The sequence below is a fragment of the Vidua chalybeata genome, chromosome 21 (genome assembly GCF_026979565.1).
Source record: "Vidua chalybeata isolate OUT-0048 chromosome 21, bVidCha1 merged haplotype, whole genome shotgun sequence".
NCBI classification, from domain to species: Eukaryota; Metazoa; Chordata; class Aves; order Passeriformes; family Viduidae; genus Vidua; species Vidua chalybeata.
The window spans coordinates 2,709,187-2,731,421 of NC_071550.1; the positions used below are offsets into that span (position 1 = coordinate 2,709,187).

Sequence of the window (22,235 nt, forward strand, 5' to 3'; positions counted from 1 at the left end):
CTGCACAGGCACAAGCACCCGCTGACACCCTCCAAAAGGACAGGTGGCCCAAGACCCCGCTATCCCTGTCCCCTGTCCTGGGCTGCTGCCAGTCTGGGGAAGGCTCTGGACCTCCCCAGCACCCCAGGGCAGCCCAGCTGGGGCCATCTCCTCCATTCTGGGTCACCTGTGACCCCGAACCCCCACAAACTTTTAAGCCCTGGCTATCTGGGCTGCATGACAGCACTGCACACTTCCTTTGGCAGGGAAGTGCTGCTCGGGGTGTCTTTCCCCCCTTGCACTCCCTCCCCCCTTCCCTCTCCGCTGCTTTTCCTGTTTACGTCCAGCCAAGGGACACGTTCCCTCCGAACCCTTATCTTCCCTGTCAGCCAATATCTCCTGAACTGGCCTTTGCTATTTTCCAGAGCCTTCCCCCTCCCCGCCTGCCCAGTCCCCGTCCCCCCCCAGGGGTTTCTATGGCCACTGGCGAGGGCAGGAAACAGCTCATGGCTTCCTGCGATTGTGCTGGGCTGCGCGAGCGGAAGCGCAGGGCCGGCAAACAGGAATTGGCTCAGCAGAATCCCCCGGCCCCTCGGCCTCGGATCGCCTCTTCCAGCACGGCCATCGCGGCTGGGGAACGCTGGGGTGTCAGTGGGGTGCTGCTGCCCCCGAGCCACCACCCCGCTGCCCTCCAGGAGGAGGAGGAAGAGGAGGAAGGGAGGAAGCTGCGGCTGGCAGCTTCCCAAAGCTCCTGCAAATTTCCTCCGGCCGCGCCGTGGAGAGGTGGAGCCGTGGCTGTGGGCAGCCCCTCGGCAGGGCAGAATGAGGGAAGCCTTCACGCTCACTGCCAGCTCACTGCAGGTGCTGGGACCAGTCTGGTGTCACACGAGAAGCAGAAAGTCCACAGAGCTGTGGTGGGGCACGGGGTGCTCCCCTCACCTGTGTAGGGCAGGAGGCAGTTGCAGGTGTAGCCAGCAACATCATCAATGCACGTGCCCTGGTTCAGGCAGGGGTTGGAAGCACATTCGTTGATATTGGTCTGGCAGTTGGGGCCTGTGTTAGGAAAAACAGACAGAAGTGGCAGTGATGGAGGTGTGCTGGTGGCAGGGGGCTGAGGCTACAGTGGGGACACGGTGGCAATGACAACAGCACACCCATTGCCCTGGGAAAGCCTCCTGTGCTCAGCTCCAGCCCTGAGCTCTGCTGAACGTGTCCAGGAAGGCTGCACTGCCACAGCTCCCAGCCACACCTGGGGCTCCATTGTCCCCAAAATGAAGCCTCATGGAGCACCCACCTCATGAAGGCATCATGGAGCACCCACCCACAGCTTCCACCCAGGCCTCAGTGTGAGGGGAACATGGCATCATCCCTGGCTGCACCCTTAGAATCATGGAATCACAGACTTGTTGATGCTGGAAAAGGCCTCTAAGATCATCAAGTCCAGCCATTAACCCAGCATCACTATGTTCCACATCCCTTTTGAACACCTCCAATCATGGTGACTCCACCACTTCCCTGGGCAGCTTGTTCCAGTGCCTGGCCACCATTTCCAGGAAGAAATTTTTCAGAATATCCAATCTAACCCCCCACTTACCACTGAAGCCCTCCCTGCAGGTGCAGATGTAGCCGCTGGTCATGTCCTTGCAGGTGCCACCGTTCATGCAGGGATTGGATTCACACTCGTTGTTGTTAATGTCACAGTTTGTCCCACTCCAGCCAGGGTCACAGTCACACTTGTAGCTTTGGGGAAAAATTGGGGCATGAAGAGCTGGTCCATCCCAGCCCTCTAGGCTGCACCAGCCATCATTTATCCAGCAAATCCTGTCCCTTCAGGGAAATATCCCATGGCATGGCTCAGAACATGGACAAGCACCAACTCAGGGGACAGACGCTCACCCTCCTCTAACCCTGACTTTGTTGGGGACCCTTTGGTCCCAGCAGCCCCCCAGCAGCCCTCCAGCAGCCCCCCAGCCTACCCATTCAATCCATCGTGGCATTTCCCATGGATGCAGGGGTTGCTGTTGCACTCGTTCACTTCGGACAGGCACTTGGGGTCGTGGAAGCCCTCGGGGCAGAGGCAGGTGAAGCCGTTGATGCCATCCTTGCACGTGCCCCCGTTGTGGCAGGGGTTGCTGGCACACTCGTCGATGTTGATGTTGCACATGCGCCCTGGCAAAGGGGGAGCAAGGAACACTTACCCCATGAGCACAAACAGCACGGCGTGGGGCGTGCACCCACCAAGGCAGCTCCCCCTGCCCAGGGGATGTCTGCTGCAGGCTGGGATCTCAGGACACACCACGCTGGCTGCCCTGCAGGCAGGGGGACTTCACGCCCTGCATCGCCTGCCTGCCTTCATTAACTGGGACTGGGAAGAGGCCATGCCCTGGGCTGCTTTGGTGCAGGAGGGAGCACCAAAGGGAGGAGGTTTCAGCCTGTAACCCTACCTGCCATGGCCGACAAAGCCAGGCTTTATTTCAGCTCCCGGCGGGCCCGAGGACAAGGGGCCGCGCGAGCAGGGAGCGGTGGGGGCTGCTGCCATCAAAGCCCTCCACCATTTCCAGCAGCCATCAAACAAACCAGTTGGACAAGGCAGCAACCTGATACCCATGGGAGTGGGCGCAGCAGGAGTCGAATTCGCAGCACCAGACACCCCTTTGATTTCGGACTGAGCCGGGGTCACCCTCCTGAACAAGCAGGAGCGCTGGAGGGTGTAAAACCTCCTACAAGCGGGATGGCAGCATCCCCCCTCCTTTTTGCACCCTTGTCCTGGTTTTGTGAGGCACCAGCAGCTGCAAGTCCCCAGGGTGTGAGGCCCTGCTCTCACCTGTGTACCCTGGCTCGCAGGTGCACTCGTAGCCATTGATCTTGTCAATGCACTTGCCGTAGTCGCAGGGGTTGCTGGCACAATCATCCAGGTTGATCTCGCAGTTGGGGCCTGGGGAGGGGAGAGGGGTTGTTAGGGGGTCCCCAAGAGGAGAGGAGTGTCATTAGGAGGTCCCCAGACCCGTCAAAGCAGTAAAATGAACCGTGCTGGCACCAACTGCCACCACCGCCCCACAACAAAGCGCCTCCGCCACGGGCAGCTCCCGGCTGGGGCGCGGTTCCTGCCTGAACTGGGCACCAAACTGGGAGAACTCGCCCTCACCCAGGATGCCCCAGGCTGGCCCCGGCACCAGGGCGGCTGCTGGTGGTGGCCCAGGGCCAACCTGGCCCAGGAAGAGGATGGGAGCGGGATGCTGCACCGGCACTGCCGACCCATGTGGAGCTCCTCCTGCTCACCTGTGGTCCCTTTGAGGCAGATGCAGTTGTAGGCGTTGTTCCTGTCCTGGCAGGTGCCCCCATTTTTGCAGGGCTGGCTCTGGCACTCGTTGATGTTGATGTCGCAGCGGTGGCCCGTGTAGCCGGGCTGGCAGAGGCAGGTGAAGGAGGCGATGCTGTCCTTGCAGGTCCCGTAGTGGCACGGGTCAGGGTCACACTCATCGATGTCGATCTCGCAGTGAGCACCTGTGAAACCTGCCACCAGCAGGAGAGACACAGGGTGAGGATGGGGGACGTGGGGTGGGGATGGGGGACATGGGGTGGGGATGGGGGACACTCCTTCCCACCCTCTCCAGGTGTGAGGCAGTGCACTGGGGTGGCTTTACCTGCCCCACCGTGAGCTCTGGGACTCCCAGGAGCGGGGTGCAGGCAGGGAGCACCCCGATGTGCTGGTGGAGGGGCTGGTCAGACCCCAGCCCGGGGGCTTTGTCCTGGGGTGCACAATGATCTGCATTAAAGCGGCCTCGGCCGCGGAGAGGGGCCCCGCGCTCGCCCGCCGCTCGTCCCGGAGCGCACGGGGGGGGGGGGCCGGCCGCAAGCACCCCCGAATAATAACCCCCCCCCGGCAGCTCCTATTCTCCCGGCCAGCTCCCTCCCCGCCGGGTTTGGGGGTGGAGAGCCGAGGACAAAGTACAGCTTTGACTAGACCCCGCCAAGCCCACATAGCAGCTTTTCATCGGGGCTTGGCATTAGCAAGACACTAATTAGAGGCCATTCAGCTGGAAGATTTCTGGCGGGAGCTGCTCCACAAAAGAGCCACTGTTTGCCACCAGGGCTCAAGTCATCATTTTGTGCAACTGCTCCTTGGGTTTCGGCCGGCGAGCCCCCGCGGCCCTGCACCTTGCGTCCCCATAGAGGCAGCTTTATTCCTCCCTTCCTGCCTTCCCCCTCGCTGCCGCCCCGGCGGGCGGGAGCACGGTGGGACGGCTGCTGCGGGGCCACACCTAAGGACTGCCAGGCTCCATACACCTGGTTCCGGGGCCAGCAGGCTCCAGAGCTCGACTTGTTCCGCCAACACCAGGGAAAGGGACATCCTACCCCACAGGAGTCCCATCAGCAGGGACCAACCTCATTGATGGGCAGTTTGGGGACGCCTGCCACAGCAGGTGCTTGAAGAGGTGGGCACTAAATGTGGTTTCATAGCATGTCACTGGGCAGGGCGCCCGCAGCCCCTCAGGATCCCCTCACCTTCAGTGCACTCGCAGCTGTAGGTGTTGGGGCCGTCCACGCACTTGGCACCGTTCTTGCAGGGGGTGCTGGCACACTCGTCGATGTCAAACTGGCACAGGTGCCCGTTGAAGCCTGGAATGGAGGGAGAAGTCACATCCCCGGACCTGCCAGGCTCCCCTCCCTGCTGCCGGGCAGCTCCCGCTGGGCCCCCCCCGCCCCGCTCCCGCCGGCCCCCCGCATCCCGGCTGGGGCGCCGGGTTTCCATGGGGACGGCTGCTGGGGGCCCTGAATGCGGGGCTGCGACCCACCATTGAGAGCATCTTATTTACATCTCTAGAGGAGCAAAGTCTCTGAACTTCAAAACCTCCTTTCACAGATTAACCGTCTCCCCATTCTCTGCTCCACCCCGTGACTTTGACACCGCATTCAAAGCCGCTGGTGCGGCCCCCACCAGCCCCCAGCCCTCCTTCCCAAAGAGGGGCCTTTTCAAGTGCAAAGCCGTGGGGTTTAATCCTCCTTCCCCTCTCCCATGGGCGGGAGCTGGAGCAGCATGGCCCGCACGGGGCTCAGCCCCTCATGGCAATTGGAGAAGCCCCCTCCGAGGCACTTGCTGCACTCTCCCCATTTCGGAGGGCTATGAAATTTAAGGAGCCCATTCTTGACTCCAGCCGGGATGCATCCTGGCTCTGTTTCCACTGCAGTGGCAAAGGGATGGCTGCTGGCAGCGGGAGGGGTGCCACGTACCAGTGGGGCACTCGCAGTGGAACTCGTTGATCTTGTCCAGGCAGTTGCCGTTGTGCAGGCAGGGGCTGCTGGCACACTCGTCCGTGTTGATCTCGCAGTAAACCCCCTCGTACCCTGCCGAGAGACCCAGCACTGTCAGCGCCACGGCACAGGGCTGGCACAACCCCACATCAGGTGCGTTACACCTGGGCACCCCTCATCTTTAAAAGGCAGCTCAGGAGCTGTTCCACACGTGGTGGGATTTGATGCACAAGCTGCTCCTTGGATCAACAGGTTTTGGCTCAATCCAAGCCAAGGTTGGCAAGATGAGTTCAGTATAGGGCTGATGGTGCCCAAATCTCTCTTCTTGTCCCCCCCAACACACAACCTTCACTGAGCTCCTTCTTTTTGGGGCTGTCCCCAGGCACAGAGGAGCTGCTGACCCAACCCTGCACCGAGCTGAAGCTCAGGGGCACTCAAAGCCCTCCCACTGCCCACCCCCAGCACCAAGGCTGAGTCCACAGGGCTGCCCACGCACCGGGCATGCAGATGCACTGGAACTCCCCGATCTGGTCCAGGCAGGTGGCATCATTCTGGCAGGGGTTGGAGAGGCACTCATTGACATCAATCTCACAGCGAGGGCCTGAGTAGCCCTGCAGACACTGGCACTGGAAGGACCCTTGAGTGTTGATGCACTTTCCTGCGTGCTCACATGGGTTGGCTCCTGTAAAACACAAGCACAGCTCTCAGGACTCGCTCCTGGCTGTGCCAGAGCCCTCCCCAGCCACGCTGCTGTCACCCATGTGAGCTCACCCAGCGAGCACTCGTCCACGTCCTGGTTGCAGGCCGGCCCCATGTACCCCGAAGGACACGTGCAGATGGCTTTGCCATTGACGGGGTTGGTGTCGCAGTTGGAGCCCTCGTTGCAGGGGTTGCTGATGCAGGCGTCGTCCAGGTGGCACAGCAAACCTGGGCAGCCAAAGGCACGTCAAGGACGATGGGCACACGAGTCATTGCGAACCAGAACTGCAGCAAGGAGCCAGGGGACATGCAGGGCAGGGGGCAAGGTGGGACAGGGCCTCACCTGTGCGGCCGTGGGGGCACTCGCAGTAGAAGGAGGCCACCCGGTCGTGGCAGGTGGCCCCGTAGAAGCAGGCGGCCATGGCGCAGTCATCGATGTTCTCGCTGCAGTCCTCGCCCGTCCAGCCGTTGACACAGACACAGTTGTAGCCGCCGTGGTTGTTGTGGCAGGTGCCACCGTTCTGGCAGGCGTTGGGCATCAGCTGGCACTCGTCCACATCCTCAGTGCAGTACTGACCTGCCAGGGGACAGGGCACCTGCATGAAGCTGGCACTGACCGCTCCCGATGTGAAGCAGAACAGCTCTGCCCACACTGTGCCCATCATCCCCCACGGGCAGGACCCGTCCTCCCAGCCCAGCCCTGTGCCACCATCATTCCTGGCACTACCTGTCCACTCAGGTGGGCACTGGCAGTTGTAGGTGTTGACGCCGTCCACGCAGGTGCCCCCATTCTTGCAGTTGTTGCCCGGACAGTCGTTGATGTTCTCCTCACAGTTCTGACCCGTGAACCCTGTGCAGAGGAGACACCTGCCATGATGCCAACTCACCCACCGCCTGTGTCACCACCGTGCCCCTCGCCACCTCCAGCAGGTTGCTCATTATCAGGTGCTGAGTGTTTTCCAGGTGGCTTTGAAGCAGCTGCCTGGTTTGATCTTCATCCCCATTCCGCCTCTGCTGGGGCCTGGCAGGCAGCAGCTTCCTCTGCACGGGGCAGGGTGCCCCTGCTGCCAGAGCCTCCAGCCCTGGAGACGCTTGCCCCGAGCACTGGAGGATCTGACTCCACACAAGCCAGAACGAAGCAGGGCTGCTCCCACGAAGGCTTGTGGCACCCAGTGCTGAATCACTGGCGTTTCATTTCACTTGTAAAGAGCCTCAGCAGCAGCGCTTGCCCCTGAGGGGGATCCAGGTCCCTGCCAGGGCGAGCCACAATCCCACACGGCGCTGGGCTCATCCCAGCCCACCTCCTGCTTGGGTTTGTTATCACCTCCAGCTGATAGCATGGAAACGCTGCTGCCCCCAGCCTCTGCAGCAGGAGCACAGCAGCCAGGCCCTCCTCAGGACGTCTGCCAAGCCACCTCTGACTGACATTTGTGTTAAAAGCTGCATTTACCGTACGACCCTCAAAACTCTTGACCCAACTGCTTGGGGTTTGGGATGGCAATGCCAGCCCACAGAGCCAGTGTCCACCTGCAGCTCCCTCAAACTCCCCAGGGCATTCTGCAGGTCCAGAGCAGGCTGCTCCCCACCCAGGCACCAAAAAAGGTCACCTCCACAGGTAAGGACCACGTGTCCAGACTCATCCTCTGTGGGACCCTAGACCCTGGCCCAGCTGGGAGCTTTCCCCTCACTCTCTCCATGTTTTCCTCTCTCCATCTCCATCACATGGGGAGCAACCACAGCTTTTTATGATTGCTGGTAGGAGTCCCGAGCAGATAACATTGATTTGCACCTCATTTTTAAGCAGAGGGGCTGAGCAGCCATAGCTCGCAATGTCCTAGATACCAGGATTAACTCATTTTGAACCATCCAAATGAGTAATTAGTACGGCAATTACTTTAAACTCAGGGTTACATTCTGCAGCGATGGCACGATAAAACAGCCAAGATTAGTTTAACTCGAAGAAACCCAGTACAGCCGGGCCTCTCCAGGAATGAAAAGGGGACATTGTTCCACGTTTGCTGTGCCACATACCAGCATATCAATCACCCCCTTATCATGAGGAACAGCCCCCCCCATCCCTCTGCCTCTGCTGCCGTGCAGCTCCTGCATTGTGTGCCGTGCAGGAGGTGCTGAGGGACCCCCTGTTCCCTGGAGCAGGGGCTGTGCCACCCCACGGGAGGTGAAGCAGCTCCTGCAGGATGCAAATCTCCTGGAATCGGCCCACGGAGCCGCAGCTGGGTGTGACAGCGCCGATCCTGCCGGGAGCAGGGCTCTGCCCCAGGCTGTGCCTCACCCCGCCGTGCCCGACGCTCAGTGAAAGTGCCTCGTCAGCAGAACGGCAGGGCAGGGCCAGCACAGCTCCTCCTGCCACCTCCACCTGCCCATCCCTGCGGGACACGGCTCGGAGCTGCTCCAAAGGAGCATCGCCCCCGGGAGCTCATCCTGCAAGGAAAGGCTTCCTTCCTGGCACTGCCCGCCCGGTCAGCCCCACACCTCCCCATCCCTAAGGACAGGAGCTTTGCTCCAGCCTGGGTGAGCTGTGGTGGGGGTGAGGCAGGAGATCCTGCAGGGCCCTGTCTGTTCTGGATGGTTAATGACATTCCTGAGGTACTGCAGCCAAAAGCTTTGGGAAGGGGATGAAACCCCTGAACCCGTGTCAGACATCAAGACCAGATCCCCACACAGCTCACAGGAATCACTTATCTTCCCTAACCCAGGCTGGGCTGCCAGCAGGGTGTGGGTGTCTGTGCCATCTGGGAGACCCCATCCCCACCTTGATGCCACGTCCCCAGCAGAGATGGGGCAGGAGCTACAGGAAGAGAGGCTGGAGCTCCCCATGGCAATGCCCAGCCCTGCCCAGGGTGCAGAGCAGAGAAGCCACCCAACCCTCATCCTGCTCTGGCCACGGCTGGGCTATGGGTGACCAGAGGATCAAACCAACCCCACAAGAGACTCCTCAGGCAGCGCTGTGCTGCCCACAGCTTCCTTCCCAGGGACAGGGCGGGTGCATCCCCTCCACATCTGCCACAGCTGGCCGGTGCGGCTGCCTCGGGTGAGGACAGCACTCATCCCAGGAAACACAATTCTGAGCATGGCTCCGGGCTGAAATTCCAGTTTCATTTCTCCAGCTGACCCAGGGACAGGTGGAGTGTGGAGCAGCTCAGTCCCTTCTGCTCCCTGCCCTTACTGGGCTGCAGACCCACTGTCTGAAGGCAGAAGTGAAAGGGCTTGCTGGGGTCAGTGAGGCCTTTCACAGCTGCTGTTCTTCTCTAGGGCTTGCAGGGTGCCAAGCTCCTTTCCAGGGTGCCAAGATGCCTTCCAGGGTGCTGAGCTCCCAGGACAGTGCCCACCAGGCCCCTCCGCAGGAGCTCTCCATGCCAGAGGCTGCAATCCTGCTGGCCTGCTCCAGGGTTTGCCAGAGGGAGCAGCAGTGAGCACAGAGAGTTCCCCAGCTCCATTAGCACTCGGAAACTTTCCAAAATAGCTATTCCGGGCTAATTATTCCATTCTGGAAGTGGATTAAGCTAAAGCGGAAAAAGGCACTCTTATTCTGGAATATGAGCATCCGCACAGGGGCCTCTGCTCAAACAGTTGTTTTGGAAGAGCTATTTTGGTGAAACACAAAGTATATAAAGCCCCCAGATGAACTCTCCTCCTCAGGCATCGCTGCCCAACATCTTCCCTAAAGCACGCGGCACAACCAGCCCACGGCCAGAGGGTTTTGCCCCTCCCAGAGTCACAGCCCGCGGGAAATTCAGGCACTCCTCATTTAGGGTGGACCGAGGTGCTGCCCCATGCCTTCCCCTCCCTACCTGGCAGGCAGGTGCAGTCGTAGGTGGTGTCCCCGATCTGGCGGCAGGTGCCCCCGTTCTGGCAGGGCGAGGGGTTGCAGGGCACGTAGAGGTGCTCGCAGTTCTGCCCGGTGTAGGCCGGCTTGCAGGAGCACTGGTAGGTGCCCACCTCGTTGGTGCAGCTGCCCCCGTTCTTGCAGACGGGCGGGGAGATGTTGCACTCGTTGACGTCCTGCTTGCAGTTGGCGCCGTGGAAGCCGGCGGTGCAGCGGCAGATGTAGTGGGCTTCGAAGGGCACGCACTGGCCCCCGTTGGCACAGGGGTTGGAGGCACAGGGGTCGGCCTGCTGGCAGGTTTTGCCTGGGGAGGGCAGGGAGGGCAGGGTGAGGATGCAAACAGCAGCTCAGCTCTTGGTGGCGGTGAGGTGGTGAGTGATCCACACCGCGGCGCAGACCTGGATCTGGCACTGGCTGCACCTGATCCCCCCGCTGCGCAGCAGGGTCGCAACTCCCCCAGCTACGACCCACCCACCCCCAACCAGCTTTGCAGACCACCCTCCCCACCTCCCAGACCCCACAATCAGCGGCAGCTCTCCAGCCCCGTGGCAGGCCATCCCTCCCCACGCCGGGAGGGTGCCACCCCTCACCTGACCAGCCGGGCGGGCAGCGGCACTTGTACTCGCTGAGCGTCAGCAGGTCGCAGGTGCCGCCGTTGCGGCAGGGGTTGCTGAGGCAGACGTTGTCGCGGGGCGTCAGGCACAGCTCGTCGGTGAAGCCCAGGCGGCAGGCGCAGGTGTAATCCACGGTGCTGCCGCGCACCACCGCCGTGCAGGTGCCCGCGTTCTTGCAGGGGGAGCTCAGGCAGGGGTTGGGCAGCTGGCACCGCTCGCCCACGTAGGCACCGCTACACCTGTGCAGGGGCGAGACGCGCGCCGTCAGTGGGATGGCCCCGAGTGGCCCGAGGGCGCCGTGCGCCCCCGGGGACCGGCCCAGCCCCGCACGCACAGTCGGGTTTGGCAGTGGCGAGGCTCTGCTCTCTGCCCTGGCTGCTCCGGGCTGGGAAGAGGAAGATGAAAGAGGTGCTGGGAACAAAGGCGTCCCCCATGGAGGGGCCTGTGCTGACTTGCAGAACCGCAGCCGCGGCGCTGATGTCCTGCGTCTCATCGCAGGGAGGTTCTTCCCCCTCCCCTCCCCGCTGAAGAGGAAATCGAGGCACAAGGGACACATGGTGGGGGCAAGGGGAGCATCCCCATACCCACACCTAATCCACGGGGCCAGGCAGCATGGGGAGAGCCCTGCTCCCTGCCTGTCCCTGCCCACGCTGGAGTCTCTGCTTCACCAGGGCTATTTTTATCCTCCCTCCATCCTAAATCACTCAAACACAATTAAGCAGGGGCTCAGCACTGGCTGGCAACAGGTGGGACAAGGTCCTGCTCCTCAAAGTCAGCTGAGAGCTTCCCCAAAGCCAAACCCTGCACAAGGAGGGCGAGTGGCCCTGGCTGCTGCATCCCCTCTGTGTGGGGACCTTGAGAAAAGAACCCCCGATGCCACCACCAGGTTCACCGTCTGTCACCACTGGCCACCTGGGCTGGAGCAGGACTGGAGCTGGCACCAGAGATATGCCCTGAGGGCAAACCCCACCAGCCATCCTGGTGGGCCTGGGCAGGATGTGTGGCTGGCAGGACCCTGCAGAGGGGGGAAGCTGAGGACAGAGCAAAGCTGTGCACCTGACACAAAAAAATCCCAGGGATGGGGCACAAACCCACCAGCCTGGGGGTAAGGCAACCCCAGCTGGAGGTGATGGGTGGGGAAGGTGACAGCACCCGGGCACTGGGGGACTGTGGTCCCCACGGTGCTGTGGCAGGTCAGGCTCAGGGCACCACGAGCTCACACCTGTTGCCATCAGATCTGGTGGGACATCGCATTCCTGAGCCTCCCGCACTGCCTCCAAGGCTCCTGTGGCAAGGGGGTGAGCGGGGGGGGGGGGGGGGTCCCAGAGGATGCTGCAGAGCACAGCAGTCACCTGCAACCCCCAAAACAAGCCCGTGGGGCTCCTCTGGTGAAGCACAACCAGCAAACCCCACCCTCAGCCGCCCCAGCCCGGAGCCACGGCGCTTTGCCGGCAGCAAGACCACGTTTCAGCCCCGCTCCCCCTCTCCTCCTACTTTTTTTTTTTTTTCTTCTCTTTTTTTTTTTTTTTTTTTTTTTTTTTTAACCCAATTCTGATTTCATTGTTGGGGATTGTGTGAGAATTTGTCAGGATTCGGAGACATTTTGAGTTAATGAGACGGCATTATCCAGGCCAAATGAAAAAGAAAATGTGTATAATAATAAATCAGGGGCATCTGCTCGGCACACAAAGGGCGGCGGGGAGCAGGTGTGCATCCTAATGAGGCAGAGCAGCTGCCGGCGCCCGCGGACGGTGCCCGGCTCGCCGGCGGCTCCGAGCCCCGGGCGCCGCGGCCGCGGGGCGACGGCGCTTCTGGGTGGCTGCGCGGGGGAATGCGGAGGTTGGGGCCGCCGGAGAAGGGCTCTTTGTGCGGGGCCGGGCACAGGCACAGGCGCGGGGACAGGAGCAGGCACAGGCACGCCGCCGGGCTGTGCAGTCATCTGGCAAAACCCCCGCCTCGCCGCGCCGCACACGCTTTTTTTCTTAAAACAATCCCCCCGCGCTACGCGGGGGCTGGCGGACAGCGGAGCGTCACGGGAGGCTCCAATGGGAGGGAAAGGAGTGGGGGGAAAAAAAGGGGAATAAGGGGGAGAAAAAAAAAAAAAAAATTGATGCTGGACAAAGAGCGGCGGTGGCAGCGCGGGAAGTGCTGAGCGCGGTGGTGGCACCACGGGAGAGGGACACGACGCTGGGGACCAGGAGGGGATGGATGCTCGGCATCCCAGGCCAAGGCAGGAGGGCAGTAGGGCTCTCTGGAATTGGGGTTCCTGCGCCGTGAGGTCGGGGAGAGGGGGCACACAAGCCCAGCGCCCTCCCACGCAATTCATTTTGGGACCGATTCTGATTCCAGCGCAGGCAAGTGGGGGTTTGAGCACATGGATGGGGAAAACAAAGTAAATCCCAGCCCGAATCTGGGCGTGGTTATTAGCCAGGAGGTTAATCAGTGATGGGAAGAAGAACCCCGTGGGACAGGGAAGCCCCTGCCTGAAGGCACAGGGAGGGTTGGGGTCACTGGCGGTGCCCAGGCTGGGGTCTGCTCACACCTGCGGGGCTGCTCAGGTGCTTTCCAGACTTGTGCTTCAGGAAACCCCTCAAGTTTCATAGAGCTGGTAGATTATTTTAAAATCAATTTCTGTTTGTTTGTGTTAAGAGCTGATTTATGGCCACAATCAGGTCCAGAAGTGAGGAGAGTGCAGCAGATGGCAGGGAAGAGTTCAGCTTGGAAGGGCTGGGATGGGCACAGGTGGGCCATCAAGTCCAGGGTACACTCACGTTCCATATTTCTCCTCCCAGAAAGGGGCATTCCCAGCAAATCTTCAGGAAAAAAACCCTGCAGCACAGGCACCCTTCCAATCCAGCAGTCACTGCTCTGACCCAAGGAGGAGTTTCTATCATTCCACGTGGGGCTGTGCAGCACAGACCCTCTGTCCACGCCCAGCAACTCCCAACCTCACACACCCACCTCACACACGGCTCCCAGCACGGGGAACCTCCCAAATCCTTCCATGGTTTCTAAGTCATCTTGGTTTCTTTGTGCCCAGGACATCCTCCTCTCTCACACCTGCTGGATTCCACACCGCTCCTGCATCTTCTGTAGATGCTTCAGCAGAGAACGGGGCTGTTCCTGCCCTCTCTGCAACAGCAGCTCTGGGACAAGCAGGGAAGAGCACATTCCCAGCTGTGGATGAAGCCACAGGATGAATTTCACTGCTCCCTCCCCTCACGGGTCCTGGAGCTCACTCACAGACAGACTGGAGCTGCATTTCAAAGCCCAGCGACCTCAGCAGATTCAGAGAGTCCTGGCTGCAGAGGAAAGCCTGGAGACAAGTCTCGCATGCAAAGCAAGAGATCAAAAACCAGGTGAAGAATCAGGGCAATCCAAGCTGTAGTTATTTTTCAACTTTTCCAGGTCTGGAAAGGCTGGATTCAACAGAGCTAAGTTCAACTCCCAGCTTTTCTACAACCTCACCACACAGCCACCTATTTCTCCAGGGACTAAAAACCTCTCCTAAAGCTCAGCCCAAGGAGCTGAGCTTTATTTTCTGTAAAAAAAAAAACATGAGGCGGTGTCAGGGATTCCAGGTGAGCAGACGTGGAGGATGCGACGTCCCCGCGGGCTCAGCCAGGTGAAGATCACCCTGTGGTTTTTCCTTTGGCATTTCCCAAGCCAGGGCTACCCAAACCAAACCCCAAGCAGCTCATGGAAATTAGCATAGGAGACATTAAAGCTCGGCTTTAATTACAGATAGACCTGTTGGCAGAGGACAGGGCGGGTGCTGCAGGATCAAAACAGCTCAGGAGGGCCATTAGAAAGCGGCTTTGAGGCACTGAAATGTGGCCAAGCTGCCCGGGGTCCTGAGGAGCCCCTGTGAAAGCCTCAGGCCACTGTGGTCACGGTCCCAGCTCCAGGCATGACGAGCACCCCGTTCCCAAACCAGGCAGGAATGGCTAAAAATACCCCTGTGTCTCCCTCACTGTTTCCATTGACTCATTAATGTGCTGAGGAGGCATCAGGTGCTCCATTTTAGCCACTGATGGAGGGTGATGGCATCCCCATCCCCATCCCCATCCCGGTGATGGCCAAGCCCTGCGCCAACACACAATTCTCCCTCTCCCAGCACCATTGCAGCAGACAGTCTCACAACTCTACACTTCTGGGGTGTGTTCCACCAAGGGACCAGGCAGGACAGAGGACAGTCCCCAACGCTGTGGATGAGGGTGCTCCTTGCAGGGGTGAACACACTGATTTACAACCCCCCGGGTGTCTGGCCATCCCCGTGGCTTTTTTTTTTTTTTGTTTCTGGAGGTCAGGCAGAGGCTGGGAGCTGGATTCCCACAGCACCAGGCTGGGATGTGCCTTCCCCCTCAGAATGAGCATCCGAGTGCAAACTGTGCTGAGGAGGGACACGATTAATAACGCACTGAGCTGCCGGCCATAAATCCGCATGATTCATGGCCAGTGTGAAGGGTGATGGAGAAGGCCTTGTCCAAGGTCAGACAGCAGTCCCTGGGGACAGCCTGGGAACAGCAACAGCGGCCCCGAATTCCCACTCTGCTCCCAGCACCAAGTCTGGGACAAATCTGGATCTGCTCAGCACGGGCACGTGCATTTGTTGTGTCTGCTGCACATCCTTCAGGAGTTACAACCAATGGCCCAACGCTGCAGCTCTTCCAGCAAGGTTCCAGGAGAGCTCAGCAGATCAGAAAATCAGAAGCATGAATGAGCTGCAGGAGTATCAGAGCCAACTGCTGCCACAGCTCTGCTCTACACCTCTGCTCGCTGGGCTGCCACAGTTTCCAGCACCTCTGGCAGAGTTGGGGTGTCCATCCCAGCCCCCCCAGCCTGTGGTTTCTGCTCTGGGTGCTCCCCGTGTGTGGCTCTGGTGCTGCCAGCCCTTTGTTCGCTCTGTCCCCGCTCGTGGTGCACGAGGCTTTTCCTCCAACCCACCAGCAACAGGTTTTGTCCCTCCGCAGCAATGCGGGCACTGAAAGCATCCCGAGGCAGATGTTTCTGTGACCTCTGACCCAAGACTAATGTTTTCCTTTCTGCACTAAGCTGCCATCTGCCACGGCCAGCACAGATGACACCCAGCCCGGCACGGCTCCCACATGGCAGCACGGGGGCTTTGTTCAAATTCGGGGTGCACAGCCCTGCACAAGCACAACCTAAGGCCAGGGTGTGTCTCAGGGGTGCTGCTGCACGGGGGCTTTGTTCAAATTCGGGGTGCACAGCCCTGCACAAGCACAACCTAAGGCCAGGGTGTGTCTCAGGGGTGCTGCTGCATGGGATGTCCTGGATGTCCTGCATCACCCCCCAGCTCGCACCCCCCTCCTGCCTGGCTGCAGCGTGTCCTCCCAAGGGACACTGAGACCGTGGCAGGGCTGGAGGTAAAACCCACTCTGGGCTTAAAATGTACAAAAAAAAAAAAAAAAAAAAACCCAACAAGCAAAGTGGAAACCAGATGCAAACTGGAGCACATGCACGGGCTGTCCCCCATGCCCATCCTATGGAGGGGGAGGTTCAGGGGACAGCCTCACACTGCAGGAGAGGACAGGGGGCTGGTGGGGAGCCCCACTCTGGCTCCTGGCCCCACATCCAGGCTGCCTCTTATCTGCTCTGCTATCACCTAACCTCTTCCTCACCCTCAGCTGCTGGAAGCATAAACGGCCGTGGTTGTTTTCCCCAAGGTATGAGCAGCGTGGGAAAGCTGAGCAGGGCAGGCTCAGGTCTTTACTCCCAACACCATTTTGGGGGCACTTGAGACCAATGGGACCAGCACACTCCCTGGTGCTGGGTGTAGGGTCTCCCACCATGGGGACAGGCCCCCACCCCGACAGGCTGGGCTGGGGGATGCCATTCTCTGCTCCGTGCTACCTGTGGCTCAGAACAGCCACCTCGGATGAGCCCCTGAGTCTCAGGCAGAGCCACCCCAGCACAGAGAAGGTTCAGGACCACAACTGTGACCTTGAGTGGTGCAGAGGGCCCCCCTTGAGGGACCTTCACACCCCCAGAGCCCTGTGCAGCAGCAAATGTGCTGCGTGACCTGTGGGTGGCTGTGCCAGCATGGTCGGGACCCCATGGAGCGAAGCAAGTGACCAAACGTGAGCAGGACACTCGGATTTCACATGTTTGCTGGCAACAGCTGAAGGAAGGAGAACCAGCCTGCAGGAGAGCCTCCCTCAGCTGCACAACAGCCCAGAGCCAGTGCAGGCTGCTCCCAGGTGCAGAGCAGTGACACGGCCCTACACCTCTCGGGGTAACCGTCATCCTCGGGCTGACAACGGGAACCACAGCCTCCTGCCCCACACCTTCCCCTGTGCCCCAGCAGCTGCACAGCCCAGGCAGCAGGGAGCCTGCTTTCCATCAGGCTGCCACACACCAGAGTCACCTTTCCAGTTGTGCCAGTGGCTCCCTGCCTGGCAGAGCCAGCTCTCTCCTGAAGTTACACCCTTTCCCGTAAGACACGTTTGCTCGCTGCCAGCCCAGCGAACCCTGATCTCCCCTGGCTCCAATGTGACCAGAGAAAAGGCCAGTGCTTGGGGATATGTCTCCCTGAGAGAAGAAACCTGCTCCTTACTCCAGCTTATTCCATTCATTCTCATTGCACTGCCTCCCCAGGAATCCCTCCCGTGATGCACGGAGCAACAGGTGCATACTGTGCTCTCCAGGACAGCTTCCTGCCTTGGAAACAGCCTGCTGACACAGGAGCACACTCTGGAGCCAGGGGAAGGCAGGGAGCTCTGGAAAACAATCCTGCTGGGGAATCAGAGCTCAGGACCCTGCTCTCTGCCCCACCCTCCTCGCTGGGCATCACCAGGAGCACACAGAAGGAAACGGGGTGCAGCGAGACGAGGAATACTTTTGGGTGCTGCCCTGATCTCCCTGGAGCACATGGGGGCTGTGGATGCTCCCTGTTCCCTGGCAGCCAGGAGCTGGGGGGGCTGCTCGAGCCCCCTCTGGCTCCACACCTCACCTGCAGCGTTGCTCGGTGGTTCCTGGCACGTGTGCCTGTTAAGAAACCAAAGGCTTCCCCAGAGCTCCCAGGAGAGCCAAGGCATGAAGGCAGAGCTGCCCAGATGCCCTCACCCATGTGTGGGGCACCCCGACTGGCTGATGCACCCTAAAGCTGCCCCGGCGCCAGCACAGCCCCACAGAAACCTCCAGCAGCCACGACGGAGCTCCCAGTACCAAAACCCAGCTCAAGACCTAAGTGGTGGTTTTTTAAAGAAGTCTCATCCAGGTCCTGCTTTATTAAACACTCTGGGACACCAGCCTGGGAAAAAAGCAGAGTTTCACACAGGGAGGTGGTTGGCAAAGCAGCAGGTTACTCCAAGTGACATCAGGTTAATAAAGCAAGAGCAGATCTCCATTCCTGTTTAATTAAAAAAGTAAACTGCAATCCCAAGTCTTTGATGTGTTTTTTTCTTCTCTTGTTCCATTTCATTTTTGACCTAGCCCAAGTCATCTAATTGAGATTTTAAGATCCAGACTTTCATCTGGAGAGAAACTAAAGGAATTCCCAAAGCTGGATATACTCCTGGACAGGAGTGGGGAAAAAACATGCTAGAGCCCTGTTCCTCCTATGAAGGAAAAAAAAAAAAATGGCTTTGTTTCTTAAGCAGACATTAGTCAGGACAGTTTGGGAATCAAAGTTCCCATTGTAATGAAAAACAATATAATCCCATTACTAAGCAGAGTGGCCAGGCTATTCACGGGTGGTAACTGGCTACCTGGGAAGGAGCTGCCTTTCAATGGAGCTTCATTCACAACAAACATGAAAGATGTCGAAGGAAGAGCCCAAGACAAAACTCGCCTCATTCCCACCCTCAACAATGGCTGCTATGAAATATTTGTTTTCCCCAGCCGATGTTTTTTTTTATATCCTCTGCCGGTGTGAAGCTGCACGGCCCCATTGTTTGTGGGAGCCCGGCTCGCTCTGCTCACCCTGGCCCCTGCTCCTCCTCTCGCAGGAGCCCATTTATGGGGTGACCACGAAGGATGTGCTTCCAGCAGAGGATCCCCAGGGAAAACAGCCTGGGCTGGGGCTGGCACATGGTCCCACCACCCACCCGTGTGACTTTCCTGGGGCGGGTCCCCCAGCGAGCACCCGCAGCACCCATCAGACACTGGAATGGCACCCAGCCCCTGTGGCATCTGAGAACACCCCCTGCAACTGCTCCCTGCCCTCTAAAAATGTTTTATTCTTTAAGCCAGCAGAAGAAAAAGTCAGAATTTGGGGGAGATAAGGAATTTCTACCTCCACAGGCTGCCCGCCAGCCCAGCATTGCCTGAAGTCTCTCTTCCCTCCCCACCCCTTTTGGAGTAACTGCTGGTTTTCCCCTGCTCTGGACCCAGCACTTGCTGCCCATGCAGGTTGAATTCACTCTGCTGTGCTCTCAGAGCTCTGGCACACACACAGCCCCAGTGTCACCATTCACTAAGTGATGATAGACTCCTTTTTTTCCCCGCCTTTCCCCCTCAAACCAAGTTTTGGCTAAACACCGCGCTGCCCCAGAGCCAAATATGGAAAACTCCCACTCGTGACCCCACCATCCCACTCGTCTAATCCTGAACTTAAACCCTACGATTAGGATCTGAACAGCCACCAAAAATTTAAACAAGCTAAATTTAGCCCTGATATTTATAAACAAGGAGGAGAGGGGAGTTTTGCAGAGCACACGGGTGCCCCGTGGCACAAAGCCAACGAAATTCCTGCTGGGGATGTTTCAGTGGGATGGGGAGTGGGCAGAGGTGGCAATGGCCAGACAGGGATGGATCCAGCTCCCCTCAACCTCACAGCCATGGAGCTGCTGGTCTCCCTTTGCAAGCAAAACTCCCCCAAATAGTTATTAGCAGCACAACTTGCCCGCTTGGAAACCATGTGCTTAAGGACCTGAGAGCAGACGGGCATCAGCTCCTGGGATCTGTATCCCGGGATTTCTGCTGCTGCCGAGTTTAACCAAGGAAACGGCGAGAGAGGGAGGGACAGCCTCTGCCTCCGACACCTTTTGCCGGCAGAAATCCCTGTGTCAACATGACGCCCTCGCCGAGGGAGCAGGGACAATGGTGGCGGCTCTGCCCTCCGGCCGCAGCCCGCATTCCTGCCCCCCTCCCCTGGAAACCCCCCCTTTGTGGGGAGCAGCAGGCCCTGTGAAAGGGCCGTCTGTCGCCCTGCCTTTTGACTTGGAGGTCTGTGTCTAACATTTTAATAGGGGCTGGGGGCCGGGGACAGCCCCCTCCTCCTCCCTGCTGCTCCCCCCTGGGGTCACTCTCCCAGCCCGCCCCAAAGCATCCCAGCGGACAGCCACATTCCTCCACCTGCTCCAGAGGAGCCATCCCATGGCTTAACCATCCAGGAGTGCCTTTGGGAGGGTCTCATCCTGTTCCCCCCAAGCAGGGATGCTCCAGCAGGGCAGGAGTGCTGGGGACATGCTCTCCTCCATGGCTGCTCGTTGACAGCAGAAAATTCCTTAAAATAAACCATGGGACACTCACAAATGCTTGATCCCCAGGCAGTGATGCCAGCAGGGAGTGTGTGGCCCTTGAGGTCCCCATCACCCCACTGAGATGGGGCAGAGTAGCTGACAAAGCCAGAAGCCACAGTGCCAGGGGCTCCTTGCCACAATCCTCTTGGGGACAGGTGTGACAGGCACAGGTAGCATCGCATCACACCACAGAGGATGAGGAGGAATTGGCAGCAGGACGCCAGACTCAGTCCTGACAACAGATCACGCACAGCCCAGAGGGTAGAAGCAAAGCTGGCACTGCCACTCTCAGCCATGGTGACTTTAAATCAAGCCCAAGGCCACAGGCTCCCCACCCCTGGGTGCCCCTGTGGCTCCCAGCCCACCACCACCAGGCCACTTGCCTGCAGGGTGCCCTTCTATTAAATAAGGGCAACGTTATAGCATCATTAAAACTTAATAAATCCATTTCCCATATAAATACCATTAAATCCAGGTTTTGGGGAAGGGAATTAGGGTGAAAACTTGTTAAAAGAAAATTACTTCGGCGCAAATAAATTTTTGCAACTTGACTGAGCATGAAAGTTTCCCATTAAAATGCGACTCGGCTCCCTTTGCTGGAAATGTGCAAGAGCCTAATAACCATGGCCTAAACATTAACTGTTTAACTGGCTTTTCCAATATTAACTCCAGGCTGCCACGGGGGGAAGGGGAGGACGTGATGGGTGAGAGCTTAAAGCAGACATTAATTATGGCTGTGTGAGGGAGGCACACCCCGAGCTCGCTTCTCACCAGCATCCTGCTCCCATGGCGCACCCTGGGATTTTGGGTTTGTCCTGTGCAGAGCCATGAGTTGGACTCAATGATCCTTGTGGGCCCTTTCCAGCTCAGGGTGTTCTGTGATTCCCCACAGAACTGATTTTGGGTATGGCTGGCTTTAAGCACAGTGTGAATTCTGCTGCAGGTGGAAGGCACGAGTTGGACTCAGTGATCATGGTAGGTTCCTTCCAACGGAAAATATTCTTTCTGGGGGCAGAGCTGTCCATATATAGCCCAGCCAAACATCTCTCCCCCATCCCAAACTCCTCACAGAGGTTTTATTCCTGCATCTCTCACACCAAGCACTGCATTTACCAACGGGAACCTCCAGCACCGTCGGGGTGCCCAGAGAAGCTGTGGCTGCCCCATCCCTGAAAGTGTCCAAGGCCAGGTTGGACAGGGTTTGGAGTAACCTGGGCTAGTGGAAGGTGTCCCTGCACATGGCAGGGGGTGGAACGAGATCTTTAAGGTCCCTTCCAACCCAAACTATTCCACAGTTCCATGGTCACCCTTTTAACCACCAGCAAATTGCTTGAGACATGTGGAAACCCCAACACCGTCCTGTACCACAGACCCTGCCCATGGGGGACCTGCCAGCATGAGGAGGTGACAGGAGAGGACCTGACCCACCAGATGTGCACGAGAGGAAGGCAGAGTCCAGATGTGCGTGCCCAGGTGTGAACAGGCACCATCACACCTGGCCAGATGCTCAGCTGGAAGCAGCACTGAGCTGCTCTACCAGCAAGACCTAGGTGTTAAACCCTGGGGAGCTGCCAGGTGGACATCTCTAACCATCCTGGGGAGCTGCCATGGTCTGGTGTCACTGGGACCAGCAGGGTGCTGCAAAGACTTCCCAACATCACACACAGGAGCTCTGCTATAAAGTCCAGTCAGCAGGGCCTGACCCTCACACCTCTCTGCTCCTGGGTGCCTCCACACTCAGAGACCCAAGAATCAAAAATCCACCATTTCCCCTTGGCACCAGAGCAGCATTTCTATCCTTATTCCAGAACTCTGGCTGCAGCAAATCCGGGCTCATGAGGGCACCCTGCAGCAAGGCAGCATCGGGGACCGATGGGATTTGGGCACAGCTGATGGGATGGGTGCATGCAGCACCATCCTTCAGGCATGGGGCTCAGCACCATGTGCCACGGGCACGTAATGAGATGAAAACACCATTTGGGAAAAAGCTGGAATGATCCCAAAGCATCACTTCTCCAGACTGCTGATCTTTCTAACTCTGAACAGAAAGCAGAGCTGCAGGAACAGCCCAGCTTGGGGAGTGGTGAGTGAGCAGCCCGAGTGCCCCTTGGTGCTGCCCCATCCCAGGCAGCAGAAGGAGCCTGGCAGGTCCTCAAGGATGCCTGCACACAGCCCTGAGTGGAGCAGGGGACCCTGGATACCTTTTTGGTCACTGGGAAGAAGGCAGGACTCAACCAAGACCCCACAGCAGGTCTGCTTTCCCAGGGGGGTTTAAGTTATATCCCAGAGGCTCTTCCGCCCTGCAGCCCCAACACATGGTGCAAAACCTTCACCTGGCAGCACGTTAACCACAGAGAA

The 22,235-nt window shown here is 58.9% G+C and overlaps 1 protein-coding gene across 2 annotated transcripts in view; it reads right to left on the reverse strand.

Moving 5' to 3' along the window:
- NOTCH1 (notch receptor 1) overlaps positions 1-22,235 on the reverse strand; it is a 41,992-nt gene that overhangs the window by 13,508 nt on the left and 6,249 nt on the right. For both annotated transcript variants that reach the window (XM_053962224.1, XM_053962223.1), the window contains exons 3-15: positions 10,369-10,631; positions 9,744-10,082; positions 6,659-6,781; positions 6,275-6,508; positions 6,004-6,159; positions 5,729-5,914; positions 5,212-5,325; positions 4,486-4,599; positions 3,259-3,492; positions 2,804-2,914; positions 1,956-2,148; positions 1,574-1,719; positions 919-1,032 (exon numbers count right to left, since the gene is read on the reverse strand). In XM_053962224.1, coding sequence (XP_053818199.1) covers positions 919-1,032; positions 1,574-1,719; positions 1,956-2,148; positions 2,804-2,914; positions 3,259-3,492; positions 4,486-4,599; positions 5,212-5,325; positions 5,729-5,914; positions 6,004-6,159; positions 6,275-6,508; positions 6,659-6,781; positions 9,744-10,082; positions 10,369-10,631 — 2,327 coding nt within the window. The remainder of the gene's footprint in view (positions 1-918; positions 1,033-1,573; positions 1,720-1,955; positions 2,149-2,803; positions 2,915-3,258; positions 3,493-4,485; positions 4,600-5,211; positions 5,326-5,728; positions 5,915-6,003; positions 6,160-6,274; positions 6,509-6,658; positions 6,782-9,743; positions 10,083-10,368; positions 10,632-22,235) is intronic.